This window comes from Phaethon aethereus (genome assembly GCF_964289735.1).
Source record: "Phaethon aethereus genome assembly, chromosome: 12".
Lineage (NCBI taxonomy): Eukaryota > Metazoa > Chordata > Aves > Phaethontiformes > Phaethontidae > Phaethon > Phaethon aethereus.
Genome location: NC_138588.1, coordinates 11515519 through 11533589, shown reverse-complemented (window position 1 = coordinate 11533589; position 18071 = coordinate 11515519). Strand labels below are relative to the sequence as shown.

Genomic DNA, 18071 nt, shown 5'->3' with positions numbered 1-18071 from the left:
TCCAGAGAAGATAAATAAAATAAGAACAGTTAGGATATCAAAAGTTTTCATGTGGTAGCTAGTAATTTTTCATCCTAAAGTTCTGTAAGGAAAAAATGAGGCTGAAAAATGGGGAAATACGTTTCTATCGGGAAGGCTGAGACTAATGAAGAATGTTTTGCATGTCTCACATGCTGCTTTTGTCTTATGCTAAATTAGAGATGTGAAATCAAGCAAGTTAGTGATACCTCTAACATATCTAATCGGTAGAATTTACCTTCACTAAATATTATAATTTAAAAGTTCCTGCAATGATTTAATTTGATATGTATAGTCATGACATCTATGTTAGAGATTAAAAAGTCAAATTGAAAATAGATTCAAAATTGGTGTTTTAAGGCACTTTTTTTTCACCAAAATGTTTACTATTGTCATTATAGATTTCAGATCAGCTTTTTTTAGCTTCATATGTTTGAGAGCAGCTGAAAAACCTTTTCTTCTGAACTTCAGAAAACTTCTATTTCAGTCTTTTCCATAAAAAAAGTTGTAAATCTCTTGTTCTGTTGGGGTAGAGTATCATTTTTAAGAACTTTGTTTTTAGGCAGAAAAAGAACAAAGTAAATGCTGTAGAATTTTTAAGTTACTGTAAATAATTCACCATGTTCCTTGAAACCACGTGACATGAGAAGCTTTTAGAATTTATAGCCATGATTGTAGCGCATGGAAAATTTGCAAATGCAAACAAAGTAATTAGGAAGCTGTTAAAGTTTCCAGAGCATTTCACAAGGAACAAAATGATCTTCAACACTTGCCCTTTTAGTTTAACCCATTTGTAGCATACAATGGACTTTACAGCTTTCCCATCAGATTTTGTCCTTCAGTTTCTAAGAATTGCTTACTGTTGTTTGTGAATTGTGCATAAATGAACCAAATGTAGACAAGGAGTATTTGGTATGTTTTGTTTATACTAAAAACTATAGATCATTATAATTTAATAACTGTTAGAGAAGATCTAAAGCTATAGGTCAGTATTAAAAATATAGATGATTAATAGCAGTGTACCTTCTATAGAGGATAAAATTTAAAAAATTGTTAATGCTTAAAGTCTGAAAACAGTTTAAGACTACTGTATAACATCTGTATTTGTATGCTTTTGCATACTAGCTCTTAACCATTGTTGGTTAACATCTGCTTAGGAAGATTATGGAAAACAGTGGTATTTATACCAGATAAATAAATTTATATGTATAATTAAATTTATCTGGTATAAAAGAAATAAATATAATATTAATAAACAATAATAAATTAATATACTATAATTATATTATATATTAAATAAATAATACAACAAATTTATCTGCTATGCTAATTTTAAATGTTAGAAAGCCGTTAGCAGGAAAACATGGAAAATATTTAAGGTGGAAGAGGGTAGAGATGAGGAATTCTTTTTACATAATAAACTTCATGTAAAGACACTACTGTGTGAGGTTTGCTCAAATATATCTTATTTTTATACATGCAACTCAGAAATTATCAAATAACCTTCCCACATAGGCAGTTCAACTTGGATGTATGGTAGAAGGATGAATTTGTAGAACAGATGCAACAATGTATGGTTAGAATGAGTCCAAAAAATGCTGGTCTGTGAGTGACTTCTTGGTATGTAGCAAAACATTTTCAGTTGGAGTACTGCACATAATCCAGTCTGAAATATTCCTGGGCTCCAGATACTGATGGCTCAAAGCCTGAAAACCCATCTGAAGTTTCAGAACTGAAGCTTTTGCATATTTATGTGTTTTTGTTTTACATGACTGTAGTATACTTGGCAAGTAAAGACAGACAAGTTACCATGTTAAAAACGGGCAAACTTCAACAGCATGTTTTCCACTTATTGGGGATCTCTTTTGTTCAATAATCTTCCTGTAAGCACATGAAGCGGTGTGAGTGGGGTGTGTCTCCTTACACACAGACACCCCCGCTTAAAATTGAAGCTGAAGTTTACTCATATATTTAAATATTTCTTATAGATGCCTTCCAGGATGTCAAATTTGTCAGCAACTTGTCAGGTAAGACTTCTTTGTAATACCGTATTTATTAATATTTTTCCATTAAATAAGTGCTTTCATAATAGAGTTTTAAAGCGTTTTGATCAATATTGCAAATGACAAGTCGGTGAAATGTTAGATATAAAATAAATATAACTAATGAATAAAAGACCTGTCTGCAATATGCAGATCACAGATTTATAACTGTTATATAAATTATTTGGCTTCAAAGAATCAATTTTCTATGTCCTGACTACTTAGTTTCTTCTGGCCTCCAACTTGCTATCTCGGTGAGCTTCAATATTTTGCATAATAATTATGTATTGTAATTAATTCTTTCTATAAATATTTATGGCAACAAGCCTTGCTCTGGAAGAGATGTTTATATAATAATTAGAATCTTTCTAAATCTGATGTACCTCTACTATAGATAAAAGAAGTTCTTCTCTCTTGTCTTCTAATAATATTATTTACTCAAGTATTCTAAATGATATGGTTGGCTGCAGGTGCTGTTGTGGCCGCTTGGTCAGACAACATGCTTGTTTTACTGCAAGTCTTGCTATGAAATACTCCGATGTGAAGCTGGGTGAAAACTGTAATCAGGAAATAGAAGAATGGTCAGTGGAAAAACATACAGAGCAGACCTCTACTGATGCTTATGGTGTCATCAACTTTCAAGGTGGCTCTCATTCTTACAGGGCTAAGGCATGTATGACTTTTTTTCTTACTCTAAACATGTTGACAGAGATGGTGGATGCTTAATTTAACTTTTGAAATTGAAGGCTGAAAACAATGTCACCCATATTGTGACAAACCAGTGCCCTCCGCTATTCTAGTATTATGGTCTGAATTCTTTCTAATTTCTGTTTTAAATTTATTTTTCATAAAAGAACGTGTTCATATCTGTTGGAATTAGTTGTATTGATGTACAGGCTTACTTTCAAATCGCAAACGGTGGTAAGAATTCACAATCACTTAAGCAAAAGTTACATTAAGAATTCAGTGTCACTGTTTCAGACTTCATGAAAATATAGCTTACCTATGCTGCTTGCTTGCTCACTGTTAAATTTTTATAGGAGCTGTTAAGTAACATCTGCAGTCTTAATCCTCTATTCATAATTTTCAAACTCTGAAAAATCATTTAAAATTATGGTCAGATGTGGAATATGCTTCTTTAGTAGATTGTTCAAAATTATTAAAGCACAATTGTACTGATCAGAATAACTAAGTTTTTTGGGAGAGGAGGTTAGTTAAAAGAGAGGCTAGGAGACTGGAAATTCTGACGTACTCTCTAACCACTTTGTAAAGGATTTCTAGTTGTGGTAGAAACAATTTAATGCTCATGCAGTTATAAGCTGCAAGGAGTTCTGATACAGTGTGGCTCCTACGGCCAAACTGAAGTGCTCGAATGAGGGAGCTGTGTTTTTCATGCAGCTGGTGGAGCCCCCAAGGAGAGTCTGGTGCTCTAGGTTAGATATTTCTCTGGAGAGATGGGCTCTTAAAGGAATTCTTTCATGTTCGTAATAGCAGTGTATGTGTTCCTTTGTATACTTAGTATAGCCTAAAATTGCTGCGAATCCTTTTCTAGGAGTACAGAAATAGCAAGCTGCCTATACTCATTTTTGTGCTTGCTTCTGCAGAGTGCTAGTGAGGTTGCTAAAACCAGTTCATTGGAATAGTGATTTTTTTTTTTTTCTTTAGTCATAATTTGATTCAAGTAGGGCTTAATTTCTGTATAATGTCCTCTCCTTAGTTGAATAGCTCTTTTTAAAGATACAGCAGTATTTCTAACTGATCGACCATCTACTTAATCTTATGCTGTTAAAAAACAAGATAAAAAGCTGTTAGTTTTGAAGTATTCTATTAAAGAATATAGCTTTCCTTCCCTCCAGGAATAGGGAAGGAAGAGCAAAGCAACTCTTTCTGTAAAACTTTTCACAAGAGATGTGCAAGCCTGTCTCCAGTAGATGGCAGAACTTTTTTAATATTTCTGAATTTCATCTAATTTAGAGATCATCCAATGCTTTCATAAAGACTGTTTTTTCTAGGTCACTGTGCCAGTAGGATGGAATAACATAATCTTTCTATAGCTGTTCCCTTTCCAAAACTTGCTTTCAAAACTGTTAAATGTCTTGTCCTTAATTCTGGAGGACATGAAGTAAGCTTGTTCGTTTATTGCATCTGCAGTGTTTTGAGAAAGTGAATTACATTTTCTATAGCCAGGAATAGGATAATATACCTTGAAATACCTCCTGGTTGTTCTTTTTACTCATTGATACTGCGGTGATTTCTTTTAAGAACGTTTTAACTCTCTTCTTGTGCCTGCAGTATGTGCGATTGTCATATGACACTAAGCCTGAAGCTATTCTGCAACTTATGCTTAAAGAATGGCAGATGGAGTTGCCGAAGCTTGTTATATCTGTACATGGGGGCATGCAGAAATTTGAACTTCACCCACGCATCAAACAGTTGCTTGGCAAAGGTCTTATTAAAGCTGCAGTAACAACAGGAGCCTGGATTATAACTGGAGGAGTGAACACAGGTAAAGAAGTACCAATGAATGTGCACAGTTAACTGGATTGTGGTTTATAAGAGGCAAAAGATTTAATGTATGTGTAGCTTCATCTTAAAGCAAAGTAAATTTGAGTGAGTTTGGTCAAGTGAAATTAAAATAATACATTTCGAACCTGTAGTTGGAAGTATGCTGCTTTTTTGTTCTGCAAAGAGAAACAACACAAAGGTGGGGTTGGGTTTTTGGGTTTTTCTGTTTGGTTGGTTTGGTTTTGGGGGTTTTTTTGTTCGTTTTTTTGTGTGTTTTGTTTTTGAAACCGCAAGAGGAAAAATTTAATGTGATGAAAGTAACGTACTGGAAATTCTTTAGTTCTTACTAGGCTAATATTTATTTTGTTGAATTACTGATACATAGTGCTTTGTTCCCTTCTAGTAGATGCAGTATGGTGCTTTTTCTTCGGTATTGTGTCAAATAAGTTCCCAGATCCTTAAAGACCCAGTTAACTAATAAAACAGTTGTGCTTCTTAATAAGATGCAGCATTCAATACATTGAAATCTTTGTGCACCAACAGGTGTTGCAAAACATGTTGGTGATGCTCTAAGAGAACATGCTTCCAGATCATCTCGGAAGATTTGCACTATTGGGATTGCTCCGTGGGGAGTGATTGAAAACAGAAACGACCTTGTTGGAAGAGATGTAAGGATAAATTACCTAATTGAAATAATGATTTACCTGACTTATTTTTTGACAAATCTGTTCAAGCGTGTTTTTTCATTTGCTTTGCATCATTGGAATACTTGCTTTGCTATGAAGATACGTTGACATCTGTGACTTATGCAAGATCATTAGTGTAAACAAGTTGCAAAATGCAAATGTGCTAGAGGAGGAGCTTGTTCTCAAGTTCTTAATCCTTTTCCCACCCCCTGCTGATACTACTGAATCGAATAATAAAAGTACTAAAGTATTACAGAGAATTCACATTTACAGAGAACAATAAGTAGAAAAATTTTCATGTGGAATCTTCAGTGCTCCTGTTTGCCAGAGCAGTCACAAGTTTTCCCCAAAGACCCCTTTTCAAAGGATCTTTTTGTCTGTTATCCTTCAGAACAGAATTCTTTTGTGATATAGTTACCTGCTTTCCTACACAAAATTAAGAGCTACAGCTGTTGGTGTATCCTGACCGAAGGCATGCTTGTATGTGTCGGTGCTTCTTGTTGAGCCACCAATTCTGGTGTCTAGACAAAAACTTAAGTTTCACAGTGGCAAATTTGAATCTTTATAAGTAAAAGATGTTGTTGTGTGCTTATACTTAGGTGGTTGCTCCATATCAAACCTTGTTAAACCCATTAAGTAAACTAAATGTCCTAAATAACCTCCATTCCCATTTCATTCTGGTGGATGATGGAACAGTTGGAAAGTATGGAGCAGAAGTTAAGTTGCGGAGAGAACTGGAAAAAACTATTAATTTGCAACGGATCCATGCAAGTAAGTAATTCTGATGTCTGAGGGCTGAGTGTTAACTCTGCTTCAATGAAAAAAGATGCTTCCACCAAACATCCAAATGAGAAAACAGAAAAATTAGTCTTTTATGTTTCAAATGCTTGATTGATTATTTTGCAAACTTAAACTGCTGCTTTGGACCCTAGGTATTGCTGGTAGGTTTAGGATTTCTCTGACCAGAGGGGAGGGTTCTTTTGAGTAAAGTTGTCAATTTGATAAAGCAAGTGTATGTCACTTGAGTTATTAGTATGTTGTCAGCCGTTACTGGTCTGATTGATTCATGTTTTTGACACTGATCACTTGCAGTTTCACAGTAGGGCAACTTGAGTTTGTAAAACATCATCTGTGTTTGTGCAAAGCCATAACTACTTTTGGTGTTTTCCCAATTACGGAGCAACACGTGTATTATCTAGGAATGCTTTTGCAATGTAACAATGCTTTTCCATGTAACTATTTTCAAACTGTATACATGTCATCTTTAAAAACTATTTGGGGGTGAGGTAGAAAGGGAGTTCCTTAAAGACAAAAATGTGCACTTTTCTGCATTAGTTCAGGAATATTTCTATGAATAATCTTCTATTTTGTAGATTGTATTCCATTGTGTTTATCAGCTTCTTTGCTGTGCTTTCCCCCAACCCAAAGTATAAACAGTGCTTGAAACTGCATTAGCAACAGTTAAAATGTCTGGCAGGCAGCATTTTAATTTTTATTCAATAGAAGGGACATACTTGGTTTATTAAATATGTAAAATCAATGTTAACATTCCCTATACACTTAAAACATTGTCTGTTTTCCATTATTTATTTGCGACTTTATAGGAATTGGCCAAGGTGTGCCTGTTGTGGCACTTGTATTTGAAGGTGGCCCCAACGTCATACTCACAGTTCTAGACTTCCTTCAAGAAAGTCCTCCTGTGCCGGTGGTAGTATGTGAAGGAACTGGTAGAGCTGCAGACATACTGGCATATGTTCATAAGCAAACAGAGGAGGGAGGGTAAGTCCTAACACTGCTGGCCAAACTGTCCGTTGTACATAGATGGCTTTTGAGACTATTCCTTAATGAATTTGTGCAAGATTTTTTCTGTGGAAAGACATAGGCTAAAAGCAGAGAGTGTAATCTTGCCTGTGATGCAGCTTTCCAGGTTGGCCGCAGTAAGTAGCTCTGGCTACAGACCAAGATTTCTTACCTAGTTTTAGGTTCCTTCCACGTACCTTGTACCAGTTGCACCAAATTCTGTAGCATATGCCTGCTTTAGCAATACTTAGAAAAAGGATAAGGAAAGTATACACACCTATATCCAAAATTAAGAGAAATACTTAAGTTGTAACTTCAGTTATGTGAGTTAGTTTTGTTACACTATTGTAACTAGAGGACCCAACTCTCAGTTTAAATGCTCTGTCTGCCTCAACTTCAAATTTTAACTAAGCCACAGCAACTTAGATGGTAAATGTGACTGTTCTTAAGTGTGCACAACAGAGTTTTGGTCAACAGAAATCAGAGCTGACCAGACTTTCCAGAGATGTGAGAATGACACAGAAAATAGTATGTTACCAAACTGCTTGAAAATATCGCTTCACTACATTGAATGGAAGTATTTTCATGCAGTTAGCTGTTGCATAGTAGTAACTTTTCTGAAAAGGGATCAGAAGGAGTTTCTATAGTGTTTCTTCTGAGTAGTCTTAAAAATGAACTTTTTGCACACTTTAGTGTAGGAAAGACTTGTCTGTTTTAATGTAGTTTCAAATAAAAGGGGTGTGCTGGGGTTCCACAATACTTACTGATTTCTAGTTAGTTGTCAGACTTCCGTAAATCCTTCAACATACTGGGTCCTTGTGCAGGACTGCCTCGGAGGCTGGGGTCTAGCGTATCAGCAAACCAAATAGCTTTGTCCATAGTAAGATCAGAAGCAGATCTTATTCAGAGGGGTGAGTACTTAGTATTTTGTGTCAAAATCTTTTAGCTGAGAGTATCTCAGAACTGGGTATGGGAAGGAAAAGGAGAGAAGCTGAGTTACTTTTAGGAGGCAGTAATAGAAAGTTGTAGATTAAGCAACCTATACTACTTTCTAAAGGTTACCCAGGAATTTGCCACTGAAACAGTAATAAGCTTATAGATAGCAGGACTTTGAATGGACATGTTGAAACTAATTAAATGTGTCGTACTTACTGTTCATGTATTTCATGTTGAACAATGTATATTCCTTTTTGTTTGTTTCTTTCAATCTTAGGAATGTTCCTGAGGGTGCTGAGCCTGAAATCATTTCAACCATCAAAAAGACATTTAACTTTGGTCAAAGTGAAGCGGTTCATTTGTTTCAGACGCTGCTGGAATGCATGAAAAAAAAAGAACTTGTAAGTAGATATTGCTATAATTCTTTATGCAAGGTGCATGCATATGTGGGTATGATACTAAATTGTATCTCAATGTTGTATATGATCAAGAGTCATTCAGAAATCTTATCTGGGCATAGAGGATCTTCCAGTTATAGAAGATAGTCAAATACAATTTTTGTGTATACTTTATCTCACGGCCAAGAGAGACTTAATTCTTGTGATTATTTCTGGTGATTTGAGTTTGTCACTGTTTCCAAACCTATTTGTTTTCAAAGGACAGGATTCTGGTTTGTTCGTAGTGTGTATGTATTTTGTATTTGGGTTGCTGTCCTCTGTTCTTGCTTTCATGTTTTTTGAAAGCCTTGGGACTTTTTTTGCTTTGGTTTTTTTTTTTGGTCTTTTAATTATGACTGTACTAACAAAGATCTACTATCACTGCATGCTTAAAGCAAAAGCACTTTATAGAGCTTTATATGTGGCCAGAGTTCAGGTACTGGTGTCTCGTTTGGACACCATATTGTGCTGTTCAAAGGTTTAAAATTGTCATATTCAGCTAGGCATGTTTGGTAGGTTACTCTCATAATCTGGAATGAACTGGAGGAGTAAACAATACTGTGTGGTGTTTACAGACAATAGAGAATTGGAATCATAGTGGGAAAAGAAGTTGAGATTGATTGAAGAGTGGAAAAGGGTTTCTGCTATGCTTTTGTCTCATAAAGGATTGGGTTGTGTGGCACACAGTTAGGTAAACAATACAGAGTGCACACTAAAGGTGTGTTAAATTGAGCGTAGGCTTAAATTGCATTGAAGATGTCTTTTTAACATATTTCAATTCTTGACCAAAAAGACTGGAGCTAATCACCTTTGCCTGAAAATAAAATATGTTTTCCCTAATCTACCATTTTGGACAGATTACAGTTTTTCATATTGGGTCAGACGAACATCAGGACATTGATGTTGCAATACTTACAGCGTTGTTAAAAGGTGAGATTTTTAATTTTCAGAGCATTTAGAATCCCCAGCTACTGTTGTTTAGTGTTTATATAATGCATTATTTATCAAATACTGTAATCTGTAGGAATCTTTAGTTTTTAAGCAAATAATTACTTACTGTGTTTTCTCATTGTATAATAACTTTAATGTGTCCTAAATGATGAAATATACTGTATAACTTTGTGGTGGGTTGCTTGATTTGGCCTTTTTAGGAAGAAAGAATGTTTATTACCTATTTTAATTAATTTTAAATTGTTTTCATTGTTTTTGCTTCTTAAGGCACGAATGCATCTGCATTTGACCAGCTTGTTCTTACGCTTGCGTGGGATAGAGTTGACATAGCCAAAAATCATGTTTTTGTTTATGGGCAACAATGGCTGGTATGTAATGGTCCGGATTAAGCAGAATGATATTTTCTAAGAGAGAAACTCAATTTACTGTAAAGAATGAATCTTTTGACTTTTGTAGAGAGAGACTGTAGAATACTGACTACTGACACATTTATTTTGAGGACAGTAATTTTTGCATACTGCATAGTGTTAGAGCTGTTGTTGTATAGTTGAAAATTGTCCAAAAATTTTAGAAATGTGCTAAGTGCTCTTAATAACTAGAGGAGAAAAGACATTGCAAGCGCTGGAAGCTGAATTCATGTTAGTTAGATGCTCTTTCTTCCTTACAGTTGCATGGTCATAGGAAGTTCTTAAGAAGCATCTAGTGAAACGTATATATTAACTACTGTCAGCAGCACTGCAGTGTCTTTTGAGGAGGAGGACAAAATGTCTGTTCCTTGTAGTCTGCAAATTAGCTTGAATGGATCTACATTGTGGATCTCACCTTTTTCCCGTATTACTGTAAAAATAAAACACAATCTTACTTAAGTGTGCAGTCAAAAGTACATACTGTAAGGCTTGTTGATAGCAACGATGGTTCTGGGCATTTGTCTTTGAAACAAATTGTACTTTAAATGTTTTATGTCTTTGTGTTTCATCCAGTGTCAATCTATGAGAACAGCTTAACTATGTTAAACCAAATGTCTACTTGGTGTCACGTACTGTGTCAATAGGAGATACCTATGGAAGAGCGTAAGACTTGCTGATTAAGTCTTCAGAATATTCTTTCATCCTGTAATTGTGTGAAGTTCAGGGGATTTTCTGAATGAAGGGTGACATCTTTCTATTTGTAGATATACAAGGTTTCCCCAGCCCTGTAAATGAATGAGGATGATAAGTAATCTAAGTACACTTACTTTTGTGATGCTCAGTTTTAATGGTTCTCTCAAGGCTTTACCTTGTTCCTTATTTGTTGTAGGTTGGCTCTCTGGAACAGGCTATGTTAGATGCGCTTGTGATGGATAGAGTTGCATTTGTGAAACTTCTGATTGAAAATGGAGTAAGCATGCACAAATTCCTTACAATTCCCAGGCTGGAAGAACTTTATAACACAGTAAGTGAATGATTGCTTTTGAACTACTTTTTAGTTGCTCAGCGTGTTGTGTACTGGGTCATGTCCACCATTCTGAAGTCCATGGTATGTCAATAGGGAAGGCTCTGTGGCATGAGGTTAGAGATGAGAAAATAGTTGTAAAAAATAGTTTATTTTGTAAACCTGCATAGTTATAAATATTACTTAGAGAAATTTTATTGATGTAAGTGGTGATTTAAGAGTTTTAAAGTAGTTTGTTAAAACTTGTCTCTAATACTATATTTTAATAATATAAAAAACTCATAATGCTGCTGTTTGCTTTCTGTGTGGATTGTTTTTGGGCAGACTATGGGTGTATTAATTATGTCCCAAACTAAAACAAATAAAATGAAACAAAAAAGGAAATGGTCTATAGCTAATACAGTAGTTTGAAATATTTGTATCTACTTGATGGCTACTGTTTGTTTAAAAACTAAGGATTTTTTTTTTTTGAGCCAACATGCAAAAATATTTGGCTACTACTGTAATCTTCTCATGTTGTCATTGCACTCTTAATTTCTCATTCCAAATTTTTCCCACTCTCTTTTTTTATAAAGAAACAAGGCCCAACTAACCCAACACTCTTTCATCTTGTTCGGGATGTCAAACAGGTATGCTGTAAATGTAAAAATCTGTCAAACTAGCAATGTTAGGGTTTTTTATTATTTCTTATGTTTGACTGTCAATTTAATCTTAGGTTTAATAATGAGGTTTTACTGTAAATAATAAGCTACCTCTGCAGTCATTCTGTTTCCAGTACTTGCTGTTGTATGCTTAGTGTCCTCCTGCCAGACAAATGTTAAACCCTTTGAGTCTTGTCTTTTTCATCTTATTTGTGACTGTTTTGCTTTGGGGGGGGATTTGAAAGTTGATACTCCCACCTAGGAGTAATTTTGGCTGTTAAAACAATAGACAAAAACCAGACCACACCACCCCCAACAGAATGATTTACCCTGCTACGGGGAATCATCCAGAAAAGAAACTATAACCTTGTCTTTTTTAAAACTGATTAATAAATAACCATGTAGCTTTTTTTTTTAAAATCATGCAAGGTTTAATTTGTTTCTGTTTAGAGCTGTGATGTGACATGTAGAAATACTAAGCAAATTTAAGATTATAATTTGAAAAACTAAAAATACCTTTTGTATTCCTAGGGAAATCTTCCTCCGGGATATAAAATCAACCTGATTGATGTGGGGCTGGTTATTGAATATCTGATGGGAGGAACCTATAGATGCACCTATACGAGAAAACGCTTTAGAGCTATATACAATAGTCTCAGTGGGAACAATCGGGTATGTGGCAGCTGGGTAATACGACATGCTGATTCATATGTTCTCAATTAAAAAAACTCTACATGATCTATATTGTTTTGTTCTTCTTGTCAATGGACTGGTTCTTTTAAAGGCAATAGTAGGACCTATGAGGGCAGTTGGTAGCTGGTTTGGGATTGAGGACAAACAAAAGGTTTTGTTCTCCTGCTCTATATTCTAGCACATCTAAATTCCTTCTATGTTATTCCCTCTTTACCTACTCATAGGGGAGGAATGGGCACTAAACATACAGATTCACCAGGGCTTGGGTTGCAGATATCTGAGCTTCTTGTAAAGCAACAGGTGTAACTACCTACTTTGTGACTTCCTAAAAAAGAAAAATAAAAATAATAATAATAAAAAAAATGTTAAATATCCAGTGAAAATTCTGGTTGTTGCTATTACATAAGTGCATCACTGTTTCAGTAGCAAAGTAGCTGTTTGAGTGCTCAACTCAGTATCTAGCTAGAAACAGATGATTTTATAATGCCTAGTAGGGTAAGAGTAAAGAAATCAAACCAAACCCCTTCCTCCTCTTCTTGTTACAGCGATCTGGGCGGAACCCTTCAAATACCACTCCTCAGATGTGTAAAAGCCATGAGTCTTTTGGTAATAGGGCAGACAAGAAAGAAAAAATGCGCCATAATCACTTCATCAAAACAGCGCAGCCGTACAAACCAAAGGTACAGATGTGTGAGGAGAACATGGGGTGGTTATTTTAGGTAGTTAAGAGTGGAGAACCTGGTTGAAATCCAAGTGTGCTACTCGCACTGAAGTGTGAGTAGCAGCAGTTTTACTGACTTTGGTAAAGCTGGAATTTCAGCCTTGCTTTAGTACTTGTTTATAAACTGGCTATCATGCTTACAGGGTTCTGTAAAGAGTCTTTGTCTTCTGTGTAGTAGTCTTCTGGATAAGCTTATCCCTTATGTTAGGGAGCAGAAAGCTTATCTTTGGGCCAGTTCTAGCAGTGGGGGGCACTCACATGTCTTTGTAGACGGAGCAAGATTTGCTCCTGTTACTATAACCAGTCACCATGAGTTTCCTTGTTTGTATATAGGTACATTAGTTACTGCTTTTCTTTTGATCTATAAATCAAAGTAATTTGGTCTCCCAGTTATTAAAATGAGTTGGATTCAACTGAAGTTTTTGAACGAAAGTTCCAGCTGCTTTTCAAGTCTTCAGAAATGCATTATTCTTTTTATAATTATATATAATTATAATATTGGATCACTCAGCATTTTATTTCAAGTTACGTAATGACCAAGTTCAGAGATGTAAAATGTAACTTTCTGATTTTATTTTAAAGATTGACACTGGTGCAGAAGAGGGAAAAAAGAAAAGAACCAAAGATGAAATAGTAGACATAGATGATCCTGAAACAAGACGTTTTGCTTATCCTCTCAACGAGCTGTTACTTTGGGCGGTGTTAATGAAGAGGCAGAAGATGGCCCTCTTCTTCTGGCAGCATGGGGAGGAGTCCATGGCGAAAGCCTTAGTTGCTTGCAAAGTGTATCGTTCAATGGCATATGAAGCAAAACAAAGTGACCTTGTTGATGATACTTCAGAAGAACTGAAACAGTATTCCAAGTAAATTACACTTATATCATTAAACATCTTTTCTTGAAATTCACAGTAAAAGTAGTGGGCTATACAGGAACAAACGCCAGACTTTTCTATTAGCACACTTGAAGACAGTTCCTTTTTGCAAAAAGTATTAAGTGGCACTCTTGTGGAAGTTTTAGATTAGCTATTGCTCTCTCTTGAGAGCTGTTACAAGTCATAATCTATGACACTGAACTACAACTTACTTCCATGTAATTTTCTTGCATGTTTTAACAGCTGTTTGTGGCCTGCATAAGTTTTTATTAAAAGTCATAGATTAACATGTTGTAGTTACAAATTACTGTACAGTGTATCTGTATAGAAGGGACAGGTAATAGTCCATTTGAGTTGCGCTACTGGGAATTTGATTGTACAAGAAAATTCGACCTACACTCAAGTTCATTTCCATAGATACTAAATTTTGTTTTGGTTTTTTTTGTTGGTTTTTCTTCATTCTAGCGAGTTTGGTCAACTGGCAGTTGAACTGTTAGAACAGTCCTTCCGACAAGATGAAACTATGGCAATGAAATTACTAACCTATGAGCTTAAAAATTGGAGCAACTCAACTTGTCTGAAGTTAGCAGTGTCATCAAGGCTTCGTCCGTTTGTAGCACATACTTGTACGCAAATGTTGTTATCAGATATGTGGATGGGAAGGCTGAACATGAGGAAGAATTCATGGTACAAAGTAAGCATTGTTGCAGTTTTTTGGGTGTGAAAAGGATCAAAAGAATGTTTAAATGTAAGGAAGGCGTGTCTTTAAATGCTATTAGTTTAAAGCTTTCACAACTATAGCTTATGTTAATAAATCCTGCAAAAGTCTCCTGTAACGTAATCAAAACTGTAAGTATTTATTGTTAACTCTTTTGACACTCTATTATCTTTTCAAATAAGGTACGGAAATATAGAAGGCAAAAACCAGGCAAGTAGCCTTTAATCAGAGGCTTAAAGAGATCATGTGAATACTAATCCACTACTAAAAACATAGTGGTAAAAAAATGTTAACAGACAGGAAACCTGCTGTAAGAATATAGTTTCATGCATTTTGGCTTTTTACAAGCAGCACATAAGACTTGATGTAGAAAAGCTTTGTGTATATCCTATTTTGGAGGATGAAACTGAGCAAAAGCAGGGCACAGAATGAAACAAGAGTAGGCAAATCAGGGGTAGGTTTTCCAGTGGTGCCCTTTGTGATATAGATAATTGAACTAAAATGAGAGCTCCATAGTTCTTTGAGATGATGTACCAAAACTTAATTGTTACTAGGAATGCAATGAAATAGAAAATATCTACAAGCATCATTTAACTTGTGACCTACTAAAATCCTCTTTCATAACTGATTAACCACCTGCTTTATAACAGGCTAATGACAATAAATAGCTTTCACTTATTCTCTTCATCCACAACCTTAGCTCATTTTTCTACCATAAGTTGAAGAAAAACTGAAAACCAAACAAAACACTTCCCCCCACCGCCCCCACCCCCCTCCATTTTTATGTGCTATTTAAACCCACCTTGACAGTACACAGTTCCAGAGTTTCTGGGAGTGGATTAAAGAACAGAGTGTAAACAGAACATCTCTGGATATTCAGGCTTGGAGTATATTCTTCCTAGTGGCTTTTAGTTTTGGGATTTGTTGATTCTTCCCCTTTCCTATATCTTCAGGTCAATGAACACTGTACATATGCAATCTTAGCCTCTTAAATGTGTATATAAGTAATAACAACTAATTATTTTCTGCTCCTTCCCCCCCCCCCCCCCCCAATAACAAGCAAGTGAAATTTGGATAATGTATTTTTGGAGAAGATTTTGTGTGTTGGTGTATCCAGATACTTCAATGTAGCTGTGAACTATTTGCACTTGGTCTTCGTCTTTTCCAGGTGATACTGAGTATTTTGCTCCCTCCTGCTATCCTGCTGTTGGAATATAAGACCAAGGCAGAAATGTCACACATTCCTCAATCTCAAGATGCACATCAAATGGCAATGGATGACAGTGAAAACAACTTCCAGAATGCAGCAGATGAAATACCTATGGTAATGTGGGGCAGGGGGAGATACTAAGAACAATATTTCTAACTTAAAATAAATAATTACATTTTTAAATCAAAGCAAGAGTTAAAATGAGTGTCCAAAAGCATGTATTTCTGTATGTGAAGTTAACTGTCCATTCATTTTAGGAGGTGTTTAAAGAAGTAAGAATCTTGGACAGTACTTTAGACAAGCATGATATGGAGACTCCAGCAAAACCTAAAAGACTTCCAATTACACAGAAATTTTATGCATTTTATCATGCACCAATTGTGAAGTTTTGGTTTAATACGGTGAGTTTTCTTGTGTGTAACGTGTATTTTATTTTGAAATCTAGTGCCAATTTTTGGGTTATTTTCCCAACACGTAGCTTTGTCACCTGAATCAAAGTTTGAGCACTTTTTAAAACAAACAAACAAAAAACCCCTTACAGTGCTAAGCTGGAAATGAGAAGTACTCAATTTTGAAAAACTGCATATGCACATGCAGTGCTCCATGGTTTGGGTGTGTTTTTTTAAGTTCATGATGTTGACTTTGAGAAATACGTTGTGTTTTGTTTTGTTTTGTTTTTTAAACTAAAGAGTAATTAGCATGAACATTTTTATTTGGCCTGAGTAATTAATTTCTTCAGTTGCTAGCAGGAATTCTGTAATAATTTATTAGGCTAAAATGTTCATACACAGCTTTGTTTAAATTACTGTACTAGAAACTAAAATTTATATTAAAGGAAAAATAGCTGTAATAAGAACAAAGATTTGCTAACAATAAATAGCTTATTACAGCTATTTTTTCTCTTCTAAGAAGAAAATGTTTGTATCCCCTTATAAATAATAACTTGTCTGCTTAGAGGGGTAAATATAGTGCTGTAATCCTACTTGAAGCTTTTATTGTATACCACATCAAAAGATTCTGTGCTTATCTATAAAAAACCTTTCAGTAATTATAGGTATAATTTTCATTGCTTTTTTTTTTAGTTGGCATACTTAGGATTCCTCATGCTCTACACATTTGTGGTTCTTGTAAAAATGGAGGAATTACCGTCCGTTCAAGAGTGGATTGTTATTGCCTACATTTTCACATCAGCGATTGAGAAAATTCGTGAGGTACACCTGTAACAATCTGTGATTTTAGTTTTCTTTATTAGTTAAAAGAGTATGCTTTAAACTGTGTTTGTAAACAAGAGAGCCTAAGAATCTTCAGGCAGCAGAGTACATGATGGTAATACCTTTATCTTAAACTTTGGTATAGGCTGCTAGTTTCAATATCACTGTTTCTCGACTTACTGCTTGGGCTTAGCTTGCTTTTCTTCTGTTTCCAATGGGGAAGAGGTGGAGGTCTGTTAAAAGGAGGAACTGACAATGACATCCTGGTCTGTTTTGTGGGTTTTTTTAACACCCCCACCCCCGATTTTTTGTTGTTGTTGTTAAATCTGTAATTCACTGTCTACATGTTGTAATGAAATAACCTTACTTTTCTGAGGAGTGAAATAAGTATTTATTTATTAGTGGTAGTCAAACTCTACCACGATGCAATGTCTGAGATGACGAAACACAAAAAGCTTTATCGAGACAGGATAGCTATCGTAACCTAACAATGTTGCTGGTCAGCGAGAGACTTTTGAGAAGTTTTATAAGAATTTTTAAATGAAAGAGAGGAAATTAGTTCATTAACCTGGTATCTCAGGCCCAACTGGAGGGGCAGAAAGTTGGGCTCATTTTTGTAACAGTAACTGCCTCAAAAGAAAAAAAAAAAAAATTACCAAAAAAACTCCAAAAGCAAAATTCTGTCATAAATTGTTTAGACAGAAGGAAACTTACAACCTCCTTGTCCTTGTTGTGAAGCTGACACACTTAAATACTGGTTTTGATTCCTCAGTGTAAACCAGTTATCCATTTGAATAGATATTTTATTTTTGCAAGTATAAAAATATTACCGATTCATATATTTCAGTGTTGGTCCATATACAATAAATGTGAGCAGACCTGACTCTTATTTTTATTGCAGATTTTTATGTCAGAGGCTGGGAAGATTAATCAGAAGGTTAAAGTGTGGTTCAGCGATTACTTCAATATCAGTGACACAGTTGCCATTGTCACTTTCTTCATCGGATTTGCATTAAGATTTGGAGCAAAGGGGAATTTTGGTGAAAACACTTACAGAGAAAATTATGTCTTTGTTGCTGGACGAATAACATACTGTCTCAATATAATTTTTTGGTATGTGCGATTACTGGATTTTCTAGCTGTAAATCAACAGGCTGGCCCTTATGTTATGATGATTGGGAAAATGGTAAGTACTACTT

The 18071-nt window shown here is 35.2% G+C and overlaps 1 protein-coding gene across 1 annotated transcript in view; it reads left to right on the top strand.

Moving 5' to 3' along the window:
• Positions 1-18071, top strand: part of TRPM7 (transient receptor potential cation channel subfamily M member 7) — a gene marked incomplete at both ends in the record, with an annotated part of 49735 nt that overhangs the window by 15616 nt on the left and 16048 nt on the right. Inside the window, 19 exons of the mRNA XM_082005066.1 lie at positions 2007-2045; positions 2531-2729; positions 4353-4566; positions 5109-5233; positions 5851-6022; positions 6856-7030; positions 8265-8388; positions 9282-9354; positions 9643-9743; positions 10672-10806; positions 11382-11435; positions 11979-12119; positions 12686-12820; positions 13444-13724; positions 14199-14427; positions 15620-15775; positions 15919-16062; positions 16744-16872; positions 17774-18058. Coding sequence (XP_081861192.1) covers positions 2007-2045; positions 2531-2729; positions 4353-4566; positions 5109-5233; positions 5851-6022; positions 6856-7030; positions 8265-8388; positions 9282-9354; positions 9643-9743; positions 10672-10806; positions 11382-11435; positions 11979-12119; positions 12686-12820; positions 13444-13724; positions 14199-14427; positions 15620-15775; positions 15919-16062; positions 16744-16872; positions 17774-18058 — 2911 coding nt within the window. The remainder of the gene's footprint in view (positions 1-2006; positions 2046-2530; positions 2730-4352; positions 4567-5108; positions 5234-5850; positions 6023-6855; positions 7031-8264; positions 8389-9281; positions 9355-9642; positions 9744-10671; positions 10807-11381; positions 11436-11978; positions 12120-12685; positions 12821-13443; positions 13725-14198; positions 14428-15619; positions 15776-15918; positions 16063-16743; positions 16873-17773; positions 18059-18071) is intronic.